Source organism: Pteronotus mesoamericanus, unplaced genomic scaffold, assembly GCF_021234165.1.
Source record: "Pteronotus mesoamericanus isolate MK-2021 breed Mesoamerican mustached bat unplaced genomic scaffold, CSHL_Meso_final contig_657, whole genome shotgun sequence".
NCBI classification, from domain to species: Eukaryota; Metazoa; Chordata; class Mammalia; order Chiroptera; family Mormoopidae; genus Pteronotus; species Pteronotus mesoamericanus.
The window spans coordinates 11,709,960-11,727,034 of NW_026555229.1; the positions used below are offsets into that span (position 1 = coordinate 11,709,960).

At 40.4% G+C, this 17,075-nt stretch overlaps 1 protein-coding gene across 1 annotated transcript in view; it reads left to right on the plus strand.

Moving 5' to 3' along the window:
* Positions 1-15,254: 15,254 nt before the first annotated feature.
* SMC3 (structural maintenance of chromosomes 3) overlaps positions 15,255-17,075 on the plus strand; it is a 32,957-nt gene continuing 31,136 nt past the window's right edge. Inside the window, exons 1-2 of the mRNA XM_054581492.1 lie at positions 15,255-15,403; positions 16,396-16,471. Coding sequence (XP_054437467.1) covers positions 15,389-15,403; positions 16,396-16,471 — 91 coding nt within the window. The 5' untranslated portion in view covers positions 15,255-15,388. The remainder of the gene's footprint in view (positions 15,404-16,395; positions 16,472-17,075) is intronic.

A 17,075-nucleotide genomic window follows, 5' to 3' on the forward strand; every position in this document is an offset into this window, starting at 1 on the left:
GCTGCTGGCAGGGAGAGAGACCTGGCTGATTTTCTGTAACCGTGGATATGTTCTGTATTGACCAAACATCTTCTCCAGCCACGCACCGTGCTAAATGATATGGGAATCGAGTCCATTTAGACATGTTCTTCTCCTTTCAACTTGCACAATGGAAACTGAGCATTTATCTCAATGCCCTGCCTGGGCTGGAAGATCACCCAGATTCCTGTATTTACAGAAGCCACAGATTATTTTAAATGACCCACTGGGAGCTAGAGTGAAGGAGGCTGTGCAGGAAGCTAGACAGGATAGCCAGAGCATGCCAGCATGGATCCTGGGCCTTGAGCCTCCGGTTCTCCCAGCCCTAATCACGTCTCGAGGGACCAATTTACTCTAAGGAATCAACAAGAGTAGGAATGCTGAAACAAGAAGTGAATGTATTTGTTTATAAGGCAATTCCTTGAGTCTATCTAGCAGCAGCAGTATTGTTCTTTCTCCCAAGGAAAAGGCAAGCCAAGGCTACCACATAAGCAGAAGTTTGCTCGGAACATAGAAACAGCACAGAGGGACCTGAGAATTCTTTAAAGAGAGGCAAGTGATCATGTAGAAAGAAGGAGACCTTAGAATCAGAAGGATTTGTGGCTCAAAATTGTGACTTCATTATTTACCTATTGACTGTTTGACCTTGGGCAAGTTACTTAAAGTCTCTGTGTCAGTTTCCCTGTAACTATAATGGGCATAACACCTAAGTGACACTGTCTTAAAATATAAAGGGGATAATATATGTGAAGAGCCAGGCACAACCTCGGTATCATCAAGCGGTCACTTCCTTTGAACTATTTTTTATAGATAACATCCATTTGCAAAGATAATTCATGTTAACAATTGACTATGGGAAATATTAATGAACCCAAAGGAAAAATATTAAAACTTCCCCTAATTCTATATTCCAGAGGGAATTGTTGGTAGCACTATAATATTTGTCCTTCCAGGCTTTTTATGTAATATTTAAAAAGCAAAAATGGAATCTTACTCCCATGTGGTCTTACACCCACTCTTCTCAGTATGAGTATTAATATCATCTCATGTCTTTAAATGGTCTTCCACAGCATTATTTTAAAAAAATGTCTGGCATAGTGTCCTACCATATGGCCATATCATCATTTATTTAACCTCGTATTGTTGAGCATTTTCACCATTATAAACCATGCTGAAGTGAACATGTTTTATTACGGCCCTATGATGAATTTTCTGAAGGAGAATGGTTGGTCCATACTGACAGACAGCCTTCCCAAACCTTCTTTGCAGTTTATGTGCCCATCTACCAAGCCCAGCCACGTCAATTATTTGAAGGTGAAGCCTAGGTTTCGTCATTTTTTTCCCTTTCCAGCAGTTGTAACCTGATCACTTTCTATCTTCCACTCCAGCAATATTTCTGTCCAAATACATCAATTTGGTCTCCTGGCCTCACAAGGCCTTTCCTGCCCTGTCTAGTTCTGGAAACACAAGGTCTGACTATTATCTCCTGCCCATTTTTCACCCTAGCCCCCAAGACTTGTCTCACAGAGGAACCAGGATAATTAGTTAGATGACTGTTTATCTGCTATTGGTTACATGTCCCAAATCTCATCAGCCTTGTTCACAAATCTCATCCTGGGGCGAGTTCCTTCCTGAGAAGATTGCCGCAGTTCGCTAATATCACTCATTTTCTGTTGACACTCCTGGTTTCCTTAGAAGTGACACTCACTTCTAAGAATGAAGCTCTGGCTTTGTCTCTAGAGGCAGGGTGGGGAGGAGGGCATTTTAGCAAAGCTGAAAGTAGCAAATTGGGTTCCTGGGTCAAATAGCAGGAAATGAGAGTTCAGATTAAAGGAAGGGCACCCTTGCAGAGGAATGCAAGTGGAGAAAGCAGAGGTCCCCGTTCTCACGTGCATTCCTGTGTCTTTGGCCCCATGTCACCCCCAACCTCTGTCATTATATCTGCTCCTCTGACCCTCCTGCCTCCTTTCCCTTACAAGGACCCTTGTGATTACATTGGGCCCACCCAAGTAAACCAGGATAATCTTCCATCCTCAAAATTCTTAGTTCAAGCCCATCAGCAAAGTCCCTTTTCCCTTGTAAGGTCACAGAAGCCTACGTCCTGGGGATTAGGACTTGGACATATCTGGGGTCATTATTCTGTCCACCTCAGCTGAGCAAGCCACTTTCCCTCTCTGGCCTGATTTTCTCACCAGCAAACTGTGAGTCTTCAGCACAAAGCTCCAGGGTCCCTTCTAGATTTGGCTGGTGGGAATATTTTAAAATGTGAAACATAGGAGGACTGATGTGTAAGAATTGCACTGAATTTTTCCTGAGTTTCTCTAATTCTTCCGCTGGGGGTCCACCCTCTCCCCTGAGTGCTACTGATGCCATTTGTACTTACTCTTCAGTTGTTTGGACAAATCCACACAGAGTGCTTACTATGGGGATTAGTAACCCTTATTTTATAGAGGCACAGAGAAGTCGAGTCACTTGCACAAGATCACAGAGCAGCAGGGCTGAGGTCAAACCTCAGCTGTCTGACTATAAAGCCTTATACTCTTAACCACTGGTGGACCAGCCTCTGCTCACAGTCATATGGCCGTTGCTTAAGTCTCTTTCAGACTATGAGCAATTCAGGAGCAGGAGCCTTGCTCTGGCTGGGTAGCTCAGTTGGTTAGAGCATCATCCTGATAGGCCAGGGCTATGGACTCGATCCCTAGCGAGGGCAAATACAAGAAACAACCGATGAACACATAAATAGGTGGAACAACAAACTGATGTTTCTCTTACCTTCCTTTTCTCTCTCTCTCTAAAATCAATCAATAAATTTTTTAAAAAAGAGCAGGATCCTTGTCTAATTCTGTGAATTCTAGCTTTGGTATCAGCTTGACACAAATAAATGAAAAATGAATGAATGAATGAATGAATGAATGAATGAATGAATGAATATGGGCATTACTACTTATCTACCTTTGAATCTCTTGTAGATCAGAGCCTTGGATGCAAGACATAATAATGAACACTTATGAGACACTCCAAAAGGGAGTGTGAGCCTCACGCCAACACCATAAGGCAGGTACTCTTATTATTCCCATTTCACAGACAAGTAAACTGCAGCAGATAAAGGAGAAGTAACTTGCCCCAGGTCAGGACTAGATTTGAGTTAAGATCTCCTTGACTTTCTTGTTTGTATCATGAAGGTCAGCATGAACTCCCTGAAGTCTGCATGTTTAAAGTAAGGACCACACATGACTCTGGACAACCAAAGAGAAGGAAGGAAGCAAAGGAACATTTTATTGGGCAATTACTACAGGCCAGGTCTTTGAAACAACATTAATGTCCTATTTTCACAAATGAGGAAGCTAAGCATTACAGAGATTACATAAAGTTTCTAAAGTCCACTGGTAAATCCAGGATTCAAAACCAGGTCTGTCTAACTCCAAAGCTCACCATCTTTTCACTCTCACTAGGCTGCTGGGCAGCAGTTCTGTCACCCACAGAATGAAGGAGTTAGGTCAGGTGATCCCTGAGCTCCCATTCTGCTTTTTTTAAAGCCAGCATTAATTGTGTGTATATTACATGCCAGGCACTGCGCTAATAACTTCACATATGTTTTGTAATTTAATCCTCACAACACCTCCTCAGGTGCTCCTATTATTATTTCCCCTTTAGAAGTGGGGAAACTGGGGCTCAGACATACAGGTGTTGCCCAAGCTTACACAGCACCCATGAGGCCCAGCCTGAGTTTGAACAGAGGCTTGTTTGATTCTTAAGCCAAACGGGTACCCATAGCCCGCACTGCCTCCCGCGGTTGCAGACAGCCTTTGGAGTGGAACATCCTGTGTTCCTACAGGGTCGGAACAAGGATGGAGTAGGCGTGGGATGAGTTCCTCAATGCGTGGGCCCCTCTTCCTTTGGATTTCAAAAACTCACTTCAATGAAGTTCTGTTGGAGTCAGAATGTGACATCCTTCTGTGGACAACTGGCCAAGGCTCAGAGTCCAGCCCTGGCACCTCAAGGGCTTGGCCATTTCCTCCGCTCTTGTGGTCAGGGCAACCCTGTGGCTCTGTGGCCCTGTAGTTATTCTCCCTCTTGCTTCCTTGTCTTCTTACCTTTTCAAGACAAAACATGAGAGACGGCAGGTCCAAGTGGCCCATTTGTCAATGTTCAAAAGCAATGCTGACCTGAAATACAAAGTTTTCAGGATCTTGAGAGCAGAAGCTATCTGTCTCATTCCCAGCTGTGTCCCCGAGCCTTACAGGATGCCTGGAACAAAGCAGGTACTCAATAAATGTTGAATGGATGACCTCATTATGAAAAGGGGCTACTTAAAGTAATCACCTGGAAAACACAGGTAGAGTGATGGGCTCAGATTTGTAGCAGCTCCCCAGAAAAAATACATGTGTGGACGTGTGTGTGCCGTGTGTCCCAAAGTAAAGGCTCAACAGCTCTTGTGACATGTGGGCCCATGCCTCCACTTCTGCTCTCTACATCTTGTGATCTGGAACTATTAATGTACATGGTACCTGCACAGCCCACCTGAAGTTCTGGCTGAAGGATCTCTTCTTTCTCTCCTCTCTCTCTCTCTTTCTGTCTCTCTCAAATACACATAATACAAAATTCACCATCTTAACAATTTTAAAACGTACACTTCAGTAGTGTTATGCATATTCACATTGTCATGTAACCAATTTCTAGAACTCTTCTCATCTTGCAAAACTGACTACAGCCTCTGTTGTCCCATTTACATCAACTATCTTGAATTTTAGCTACAAATACATAGACAATGGGTTTCGAGCTCTTTAGTAAGTCTTAGTGTGGTACAGAACAGTATTGGTGCTCAGTAGATGTTTACTGAATAATTGATCTCACTCTGTTTCATTTTTTCCTACGTGTTCCAATCTTTTGGTTTAAAAGCGAGTTTGCCTTTAGCTGTACCTGACAATTATAAGTACTTCTTGGCCGCCCTCTGGTGGGAAAGATGAAGATGTGAAACTCAGAACAGTGTTGATGTCTGCTGGAATAAAGTGGCCCCCTTTTTTTCCTAACTCACTGGACTTCATTCACACCATCCACAATTGCAAGCTATACAAAGCTGGCAGTTTATTGGCACCTTATAGATGAAGTTGACACATAGAGTAGTGGTGAATGACCAGTTTTTTAAATCTTTAAAATCTATTGCAAACCAATCTCTTTGTAAGATACAGTAATAATGAATCCACAGATAAATTACATTTAAAAACAAAGACATATTTAAAAATCTAATTTTTATTATCAGATTCAACAAAGTTACATTCCAATGAATATAATCAGAACAAAAATAACAGGAAAGAAAGAACATAGTTGCAAAATCTGTATGTGTTGTTTACTGAATGTGCATATTACAGGTGGTTAATACAGAGAATTGCTATTATACTCATAACTTTTTCTGCAATCATACCTAAACAAAAACATCTAAGTAAAATGTAGTGTTTCCTCACTTCAAATGGACACCATGTATATTAACATTAAGGGGTTTTAATAGGCAAATGCACGTGTTTATGGCTTGTTAACCTATCTAATTAATCCAGGCACAATGGGAGAGAATGCTACTCAAAAGGTACGATGTCTGTAAAAACTTTTTCTATGTCTTGTTTTAGTAAGAGCTCTAATGGAGAAGCCAGCCTCAAAGAGGTTTGTTGATGGAATGGAAGAAGAAATTGTAATGCAATTTCAGGAAGCTCAGGATTTTCATGTTTTACTTGTATCCAAAATGAAGCAAATGATTCTAATTTTCAAAATTCATCTTCATTTCTCCATCAATATTTCCTGTTCCACTAATTTATCCTGCAAAGTTATATAAATCAAATCATCTTCCAATTAAAGCGATGGTTTCTGGATCTGCAAATTTCCCATGCATAGATCTTTTGATGGAAATAAAATGTCAACATTTTATTCTGTCAAATCTGTAAGGCATTTGGCCATAATGTTTCACAGATCACAATATCAAGATCATCAAGTATTTTATTGATGTTTGTTAAATTATGAAGCATGTTATCACAATCTATGGACATTGTTCTTCTAATCCTCTAACTTCCATTTTTGCTCTTCAATCTTATCTGCCATTGAAAATTATATTGCATTCTTTCCTTGCTTAGAAGTAGTAAGATCACCAAAAATGCCAAAAATATCACACAAATAAAAAAGTCTTCTATCCAAACAGCATTGTTAAAAGGTTGGGACCTTGTAAAGGTGGTTTTTGGGTTTTGGGGGGTTTTTTCTTTTTACTTTCTAGCGACTCTAAACCTTCCTTTCAGATTCAAACATTCCTAATAGAACTTTGTGCTTCAGTAAGCATCATACCACAGCATGCAACACCAGTTGTTTATCATCAGCTTTCATGTTATCACATAATGAAGAGAATCATCTCAAATGTAATACATTACCTTTTGCATAATTCACAATATGTAAGTAGACACTGTTTAGCTCAGCTAAAATTCTTTCATTGCAGAGTTCTCTTAATGAAGAAAGCAGTGTGCTGATTTACATCCTCATGCAACATCTTTGATTTGGGTAATAACATCAGAATGTTTTTCTGTTGGTGCAGCTGCACCATTAATGCATGTTGCTACGCCGAGCTTAAACTCAAACCATATTCCTTGACAGCATGGTTCTCCATAGCTTTATACAGTTCAGAGCTAGTTGTGTTTGTCAACAAGGAAGCTGAAAAAAATTTTTTGTCCTATCTCCAGCATGTTTGAATGGTATATTATGCCAAAATAATTGTCATGTGAGCATTATGTGTGCATTCAACAACCCCTGAGGCTGAGATGAAATCATAACCAGGCATATATTTACCTCTCATTAGCTACAATTCTATATTTACTTATGTTCTTTCTTTTAATGTAAAATTCACATATAATGAAATGCGAAATTCTTACACAAATAGTCACTGAGTTTTGATAGATGCATAAAACCTCGGAACCCAAATCCATATAAAGATATAAAACATTGGTAATCATCACTTCCCAGAACATTTCTTTATGTTCCTTACCAGTTCTCTTCTATCCTCCCTGGAACAATACTTTTACTGATTTTTTTCCATCATAGATTTGGTTTATCTGTCCTAGAATCTCATATAAACAAAATTATACAGTGTTTATTCATTTTTAATACATATAACATATTTGAGTATATCTGTAAGATTTTTTAGATAATATTTTTGAGATTCACTCAGTATATTTTTGAGATTCATCTATGTAGTTAATTTCTTTTTATTGCCAATGAAAAGATATACCTCAATTTGTTGATTGAGTCATCTGTTGATAGACATTTGTGTTCTTTCCAGGTTGGGGCCATTATAAATAAAGCTGTTATGAACATTATTATACAGGTCGTCAGGGGCATATGTGTTGATCTTTGGCTTAGGGTCATAGGGTAGAGGTGTATTTAGTTTTATGAGAAAGTAAAGCTCTTTACAAAGTGGTTGTATCGCATTACATTTTTATCATAAATGTGTAAGTGTTTCAAATTGCATAAGTTGCTCCACCACTTTGCCAAGATTTAGCTTTTGTCAGTATTTTTAATTTCAGACACTCTGATTGGTGTTTAGTGGTGTAAAAACAAATATTAAGTATGCTTGAATTTTAAAATGTTCAGAGATTTCAGGGTCTTTAGAATCGCCTCTTTGGAAAGACATCAAACAGCTAAAATATATAAGGTAAAAGTATAAAATGTGAACTTGCTTTTGAGAAAAGTGATTTAATGAAGTATTGCTGCATGTTTGTTTTTAGCCTCCTCCTCCCCAAAATCAGATGAAACAATGTCTGTGTTAAGTGAGTTTTAAATCAATAATTTCTTCTTTCTTGCTGAGTTTCAACCTGAGAAAAGAAATTTATCTTTGGACTACACGCCAAGGAATTCGAAAACATCTTAGGCCTGAGGTTAGAGTCTTCAAATCTTGCCTCTAGAAAAGCTCTAATTCTAGGAAAAGTGTGTTACCTCCCCCGCCTAAAAATAATACTTATTAAGTACTTATTAAATTTTTAATTGTAAAAAATAATTTAAAAACATCAGTTAAGTTTTAAAATTATCCTATCAACTCATTGTTAAAGAATGTAATTTTGTGTCTAACTTCTTAATGATACAAAAATGAAGAATTCTTATGTTAAAGAGAACCTGTGAAGGGAAAAGTTTGATCGATATGGAGCAAGGTCAGCCGTATTCCAAATCTCAACCTGCACAAGAAATCGCTTTCTGGACTAAAACCATACGAATACAGTGTGTGGGAAAGTCTTCACAGATAATTCATCTCATAATAGGCACACCAGATATCACACTGGATATAAGCTCTCTAAGGTACCAGAAATATAGAGAGAAACCATATAAATATAACACATGTAGGGGAGCCTTCAGTTCTCTGCAGTGTACTGAATAACACGAAAGAACTCCCCATGAAGAGAAAACCTATAAATAAATGTAAGAAATGTGGAAAAGCCTTCAAGTGGCTCAAATTCCTACAAAAACACATGATCACACATACCGAAGATGCTCCTCATAAATGTAAGATGTGTGGGAAAACCTTTAGTTCTGCAACTTCTCTTCAAACATGTGAGAGAACCCACACGGGAGAGAAGCCCTATCAGTGTAAACACTGCAGAAAAACCTTCAGATATTATAAAAGCTACAAAAGACATGATAGAAATCACACTGAAGAAAAACCCTATGAATGTAAGTTATGTGGGAAGGCCTTCAGATATTACAGTTATTTAGAACCACCCAGAAGGACTCACACAGCAGAAAAACCTTATGAATGTAAGGAATGTGGAAGATCGTTCAAACACTGCAGTTCCTTGCCAACACATGAAGAGGCCCACACAAGGCAGAAGTCCTGTGAATGTGAACATTGTGGTGAAGCCTTCAGTTATCGCAGCTTCCTTTACGTACCCATGAAAATGCTCACTGGACATATTCCTTACCAATGTGAGGAACATGGAAAAGCATTCTCTCACATTCATTGGTATCAAAGACACGAAAGAACTCACACTGGAGAGAAACAATGTGGTATAACCTACAGAGATCATAGTTCCTTACAAATACACAAAACAAATCTTACCAAAGAGAAACCATTCAAATGTAAGGAATGTAGAAAAGCCTTCCCTTGTTACAAAAGCCTTCAATTACATTTGAGAGTGCACACTAGAGAGAAACCAAATACCAGATGTGAAGAATGTGGGAGAGCCTTCATTGATCACTCTTCCTTGTGAAGGCAAAAGAGGACCCACTGAATAAAAACTAACGCGTGTAAATGGGGTGGGAAAGACTTCAGTGGGCATGCATCTTTACATATGAAAATTCCCACTGAAAGAACAAAAAATGTAAATAACCTGATAAGGCTTGATGAAAATTAATTTATGTACAATGTTTCAGGAAACTTTTAAGGTTAAAAAGTTGTTATTAAAATTATAAATAATTGTGTTTACCAAGTTTCTTTAAGTGTGTTATTGAAATGTGGATTTCCACTTCAGTTGTCCCTTGAACAATGTGGGGATTAAGGGCACCCTGTTAACAACAAGGGATTGAACTGCCACTTATAAGGGAACCCATGCACTTGAAACCTGTGTTGTTCAAGGGTTAACTGTAAATATTTTCAGAAATGAGTATTGCAGTGAGATAATTTTGGGAGTTGTCTTTCAACAATATTACATGTTAATCAGTAGTGATTTTTCATTAAGTTAATTAATAATATTGACTATTTACATTTTTGAAACTACTGGATTAAAATTATGTGAAGTCGAGTATTTCTAATATGCAATTAGGTTTATTTTTATGATGTTTTATTTGTTTTGTGTTAAGGAGACATTGAAAAATGACAGTTTGTTATTTTTGATTTTGCTATTTGAATTTTCCTAATGGCTTTGTGAAATTTCTTGACTATCCCTAGCACATTGTATATTTCCCCCCTTTCTTACTGACAAAGTTCCTTTTGGGGGGGTTGATAGGTAAAGAGACTTTTCTCATTTTCCTTACAAACAAAAAGTTGGAGTAAATTTGCATGTGTGTCAAGTTTATGAAAGAATGTATTTTTGTTTATTGTTACTTTTGTATTTGCCCTTGTACATTTGGATTTTTCTCCTGACAGGCATGTTGGACATACGCATATCTTGATGTAAGGGGAAATACTTGTGATATGATCAAAAATGTCAATTTGGAGAATCTCCTTGTAGGTAATGTTAGGAACTAGATTTTCCAGAATTCGCTTTCTCTGTGGTTCCATGTTAGATTTTCCCAATAGCCTCACTTGCATGACATTTGAAAGGCAGATGCAAAGAAGACACTAGTCACATTGTGGAACCACCATACAGCGAGAGAGAATGATACATAGGGGTTTCAAGGGCACCATCTTCCAGCTCATTTTTTGGATTCTTTGTCCTTCCAGTGATGAGTATTCTCAAAACGACTACAATCTATCTGATTTCCATTTTCTTAGAGGTGTAGTTTTCTACTGGTATTTTTACAAGATTCACTTCAAAGATCCATCAGAGTCTGGCTTTTTCTGTAACCTCTCTTGCATCCACCAGGGAACTAATTCAGCCTTTCATGCATGGAAGTACTGTCTGATTCCCTCTTTTCTAGATTATATCCATATAAGGTCTACTGTGTATAGCTTACACTGTTAATAGTGCTGGTGAGTATGTGTTTTTATTCACCATGACACCTACTATTGTGCTCTGTAAAAGAGAACATAGGAGTTTTTTCCTCAACTACAATGTGCAGTGGTTGGCTTGACCTGGTCCTTTAATGGGACTATAAGCACCTTCCCTCTCTTACAAATATTGGGTACTGTATATTGCCATGTATAATGTGCACTATTTTGCCCCAATTTTTGAGGGAAAAATAAGGATGCACATTGTATATGGGTAGTATCTGAAATACTTTGTATCTGTTCTTGTGTTTTGTAATTATTTGTTACATAAAATTTCTTGTACCATAATATGTTCAATAATAAATGTTAAAATTCCTTTATAATACCAAAAAAAAAAATCTAAATCTAAATAAATAAATAATTTAATTAAAACCAAAAATTTTTTCCTGAAAGTTTGGGCCAAAAACTAGGGTGCACGTTGTACATAGCAAAATACAGTCTTTTCTGTTATTTATAACTGAACGTAATTCCACAGAATGTTTTCACTTATGTTTGATTGTATGTGATTAAAAGTATGCATTTTTTTGGTCAAAAAATAAATAAAAATTCAGTTAAATTTTTCTTAGTTTTTTCTGCTTTATTGAGATATATTTTACATATAATAAAATTCACCCATTTAAAGTATACAGTTCAGTTTTTTTATTATATTTAAGAAGTTGTGCAACCATCATTATATTATGATATTGATAGATGTAGAACACCCTTCCGAAAAACCTAATACCCCATTGTTAAATCTTTCCACACAATCTCCAGCCTCAGACAACAATTATTCCACTTTATGTCTCTATGGATTTGCCTATTTTGGAGATTTCATATAAATACAATCATAAAATATATGCTCCTTGTAACTGGATTCTTCCACTTAGCATAACATTTTCAAGATTCATCCATGTTGCACTGGTATTCTTAAGCATATGTATTAGTACATCCTTAAGCATAATTAGTACCCTTTTATATTGCTAAATCATATTTCATCGTATGGATCACATTTTATCTTTCCATCAGATGAGGGACATTTAGGTTATTTCTATTTTCTACGAATAATGCTGCTATGAACATACAAATATAAATCTTTGTGTGGAAGTATGTTTCCATTTCTCTTGGTATATACCAAGGAATAGAATTGCCAAGTCATATGGTAATTCTACCCCAAACTTTTTGAAGAACAGCCAAAGTGACTGCATTCCCTCCAGCAAATAATACAAGGGTTCCAATGTCTCCAAATCTTAGCCATCTGTTATTGTCTGTCTCTTTTATTGTAGCTATCCTGGTGGGATATTGGAGTATGGTTTTCAATTTGCATTTGCCTGATGACCAGAAATGGTGACCATCTTTTCATAAGTTTACTGCCCATTTGGGAAAATGTGTATTCAAGTCCTTTGCCATTTTTGAATTGTCTTTTTATTGTTGGGTTATAAGACTTCTTTATATATTTTGAATATAAGTCCCTTGTAAGATATATAATTCTTTAATATTTTGACACAGTCTGTGGGTTGTCTTTTATTTCTATTGATGCACACAAGTGTTGATGAAGTATAATTTATGTTTTTTTCTTTTGTCACTTGTGCTTTTGGCGTCACATTCAAGAAACCATTCCCTAAGCCATGGCCTCAAAAATTTACTACTATGTTTTCTTCTAGGAGTTTATAGTTTTAGCTCTTACATTAAAGTTTATGACCCATTGGGGTCTGTGGCTATGGCTAATAGACCATGTTGTTCCTAGGAGACAGGCAACAGCCAATGAGGGTAGAGTTTCACTTACATATCAAATTAGATTGAGCTTGGATAAGCAGAGGCTGATGTCAGTCATTATGAAGGAAAATCACAACCCCAGTTTCTAGACCTGAGCCAGAACTCACACTGAAGCCCAGGAACTGAAGGGCAGTCTGGGTTCTGGGGAAGGTATATTATTTCCTCAAGTATACTCAGTATCAATTTCTCCGATCTGACCCTATAAGGTATCGGAGTAACTGAACCCTGGGAAAAGGGGAATACTCAGATCTTTTGAGTGCTGTTTGATGCAGGATGTTAGCTGGCACAATACCAGAGAAGTGCAAACACATTCATGGCTCCCCCTGATAGAGTGGAGGTATACAGAGGCTGGCTGATAAATGAAGTTCTGGTCCAAGTTTGTTTCAGTTGGTTGCAATGGGTCCACAAACTCATTCTGTGGTCATTCCCGTCGTCCATGAGTGCACAGCCATGGTAACCGATATTCTTAGTGACTGACAGAAATTCCATTAGTTTCCATATCTACGGACAAAGATCTGTTAGTGTAGGGGAGGCCAAAAGGCAGTCCCCAAAACTGCCTTAAGCCCAGCCAAGAGAGTAAATTAGAAGCAGCCACATCTTGGTGGAACAGCAGGGATGAGTACCACTCTCAGCTGTTTAAAGAATGTGATGTGGGGTCCCCTTTATATCCCCATTTAATTAATCAGTTAGGCCCTTGCAGGACCAGATGGAGCCTGTCAGATGATAGTGGATTAACATCATTTAAGCAAGAGGTGACTTGGCTGCCATGCTGGATGTGGAATCCTTTCTAGAAGAGACCAACACAGGCTTTGGCACTTACTATGGAGCTGTTATCTGGCAAAGGCATTCTTTTTAATCTTCCTCTGGAAGGAGTGGAACATTCCTGCAGTACTGGCAGCAATTCACATTCAAGGCCCTAGCTTTGGGCCACATTAATTGTATCATACCATTGTCTGAAAAGCCCTTCATCATTTCATCATTGAGCAGAACATGATGTTGGTCCACTGTATTGATAATATCATGTTTCTGAGACTGGGAAAGGAGAAAGTGTCAAATACTCTGATGATTCTAGAGAAGGAAGAATATGCCCCTGTGGCACAGAAATTACTTTGAGTGAAAAGTATTTGACTCTCTGGAATCTCTTATCTACCTTAAAGCATAACTTCCCCAAAGAGCTTACAATAACTCAATTGTCATATATCCCTTCCCTAAGAATACTCAGGGAATTCTCTTATGAGGTTAGATGTCTCCACATTACACCCAAACAGACATTGTCACAAAACTAGCATACCTTTCCTAAAAGTCACCTGTTTTCCCTTAAGTGCTCTTTCTGTTCCCACCTTCTAATAAGTCATTTGTTTTCCCTTAAGCGTCCTCCTCCCCTACCCTTTTTTTTTAAATGGTATATAAGCTCCAAATTCTAACCACCCCTTTGAGTAAAATTTCTTTGTGAACTGTACGTGTCGCTGAAAACTGCTTTTTTCCTTGCTAATCTGTCAGTTTGAGTTTAACTCGAAGGAGCCCAATTCCTAAAGAAGGCAAAGTTTTTTTTTCCTTCGCATCAGTAGTAAGACACGTCCATGCTAGAGGTGCTCAGTAAATATCTGTTGAATGAATAATGTGGAGGTCCCAAAACATCGGTCAGCTCTCTTCTGGTGTCTTGGACCTTTCAGTTGAGCTGTTCGTAGGTTCTGGCCTTTTTCCCTTTTTTCTTTTTGAGTAGATTCTGTTTTTAAAGAGACATGGTAATTAAGTGTCTCTCCCTCCGCCCCCTACTCCCGCAACCCCTGTTTTGAGGATCGCGTTGGGTGAGGTGGGGTTGAGGGAGAACAGTAAGAAGACTGAAGGAAATGATGCTGTGTTGTTGGTAGGATGTTTTGGCGTAAAAACCCTGCAGGACGCATTTGCTTGACCCTGAGCAAGTAGGCATCGCGGTAGCTGTCAGCTTTATGGTGTCAATTTCACTCGGGAATGTCCCTTTGCCCCAGAGCGTGTGCACGGGCGTGATGAACTGTTCCTCTCTGCCAAAGGCGATCCCTGTGTCCTACTGTTAAATGCTTTCCAGAAAAAAAAAAAAAAAAAGATGCTGTCCTGGGGATGGGATGTGGGTGGGATGGGGTCTCGGGGAATCTTTACTACCAATAGCTGTCATAAGCGAGCCAGGACTGCGGTGAGTGCTTCACTTTCCCGTATTTTTCATTCATTCGTGTTTATTGAGTACCTTCTAGGAACAGGCTGCTAAAGAAACAGCAGGAACAAGTGAAAGTCCCTTCCCTCCTGGATTAATATTGTAGTAGAGGTAAACATGCCTATTGTAGTAGAGAGAGAATAAATACATAAATGAGGACGGGGGACGAGACAGAAACAGAGAAAAGAACACAGCTCCAAGGATTCCGCGCACAGAATTCCGCGGGAGCCGGCTGCGTTCTACGGGTTCGCTGAAGTCACCCGCGCCTCGTCGCATTTTTAAATAGTTTGACACCACGTGGCCTCCGGCCCGCCCTGCTACAGGCCCTCGGACTCTCACACTTGGCTTTGGCGCCTAACCTTCCCCTCTTTGTGGACGCAACCATTGGCTCCGCGCTCGGAGGGAATACGAGCCAACCTCACGATCAAGGCTTTTCTGACGGAAGGTTCCTACTAAGTCTCAGGGACGTTTTAACTACGAATTGAAGAATCAAATGAATCCACCTAAGGATACCGTAGAAGCCTCCTTTTTGAAAAAAGAAAGAGCAGGCCTGACGCTGACTCCTCCTACGTTTTGTGGGGAACACGAGGGTGGTTCGGCCCCAGGCGCGGACTCCGCCTCCTTGGGCGACGCCATTTTGTTTGGCTGGCGGGGACTGAGCGGCGCTTGGGGGGAGGGGTCCCGTAGGTGCCTCACCTGACCCCCGCGTCCGCCTTGTTGCTTCTGTAGGGGCGGCCCTAATCCCCGGCTGGGGTCTCGGAACCATGTACATAAAGCAGGTAAGGCTTGTACGTTCTTCCCATCCCTCATGGGCCCGCGAAGACCGCTCTTTGAGGCAGGGGTATCGCGACAGGATCCGCGGCCTCTCACCTCTCCCTGCAGAGTAGACCCGGGCTGGACAAGGCACCGGGGGAGGGGAGAGGCCCGCCCAGCGAGCGCGGAGAATCGGGGCACCCCTCTCCAGCCCGGGCCTCCGTTCAGGGCGCTGGTTTGAAGGAGGAAGGACCTCCGAGAGGTGTGGAGGGGCCGGCGGGGCGGGCCTGGCGGCGAGATCGGGCCTTCCCGGGGGGGCCGGGGAGCTGTGCTGCCCGGCGGGGAGGACCGCGCGGGCCCTGCGGGGGGGGTGTGTGGAGGTAGGTCTCCCCGGCCCGGGGGCGCCCCCGGGGGCTCAGGCTGGGTGTCAGCTTCACCGGGGGCCTTTCTCCGCAGTGATTGACAGAAGTAAAAGCGCCCCCCCCCCACTCCCGCGCAGAATGTGTAGCGCCTCCTCATTCAGTTGTTTACTTCTGTCAAAACGCGCTTCCCGCGCTTGAGGGCACCACAAAAACGGGCCCATTCACAGCCCTTTGGAAAAGTTCCTCGGTCGCAAAGTCAGGCTCCGAGCACTCCTTTCTTGGAATGTCCAGCCTGGTTGGCTGCCCCGTGAGTCGGGACGGCTGGGGCCACTCCACCCCGGAGATGTGTGCTGTCCGGCCACCTTACACAGGGCCCTTCGTGCTGAGACTCCCTCAGCAGGTTGCTGATTGAAACGCCTAAAAAACAAACAAACAACAACACCACCACCACCACCGTCAGTGGTTACTGATCATCAGGCAATTCCTTCTTGGGCGATTTCTCATCACCACTTTCCAATGCGTTTTTCCTTAGGTGAAGTTGACAGCTTCCTGTCTTGCATTCATTGAGAAACCAGAAAGGGGAAGAAGTGCAAGAGAAAATGTTGAGAAGTTATTTCTTTGTGTGTGTTCTGAAAAGTATCTCTTTTATTTATTAGGTTATCATCCAGGGTTTTCGGAGTTACAGAGATCAAACAATTGTAGATCCCTTCAGCTCAAAACATAATGTTATCGGTAAGTGGTTGTGGTTTACTAGATCAGATTTATATCTCTACAACCGTTTAAATTCTGCCTATAGCTAGGCGTAAGGAGACAAATTATCTTTGAATGTACGTAAATTTATGTATTTTTTTCTCTGTGACATAACTTCTTTGTCTTCTGTCTGCGCTGATGAATTTTACACATTTGAAATATTTGAATGAGACAGTCGTGAGTTACTTATTTTTATTCGGGTTGACCCCTATGTGGGCTTGTTTCAATAGCTTTAAGTTTATAGTGAATGACACTAAGGTTAGTGTTTGAACTATTCCATTCTTGATATGGAACTTCCTGGTTAAGATACTCATTTCAAAGATGACCATTTTTTTTTATTCACAAATACATTGTTCTCCGATGTTTTCCCCCCCGTCGTCATGTCTGAGGCTACAGCACGGAGCCTGGTGGGAAGATCATAAACTTTGGAGCGAAACAGTGGGATTCACATCCCAGTTCTGGCATGTATTCTTTTTCACACTTGACTCCCTGAGGACCTTCAGTTTTCTCATTTGTAAAGTGGAGATAATGGTACTCATCTCATGGGGCGATTGGGAAGATTAAATGAGAAAGCATATGTGTGAGG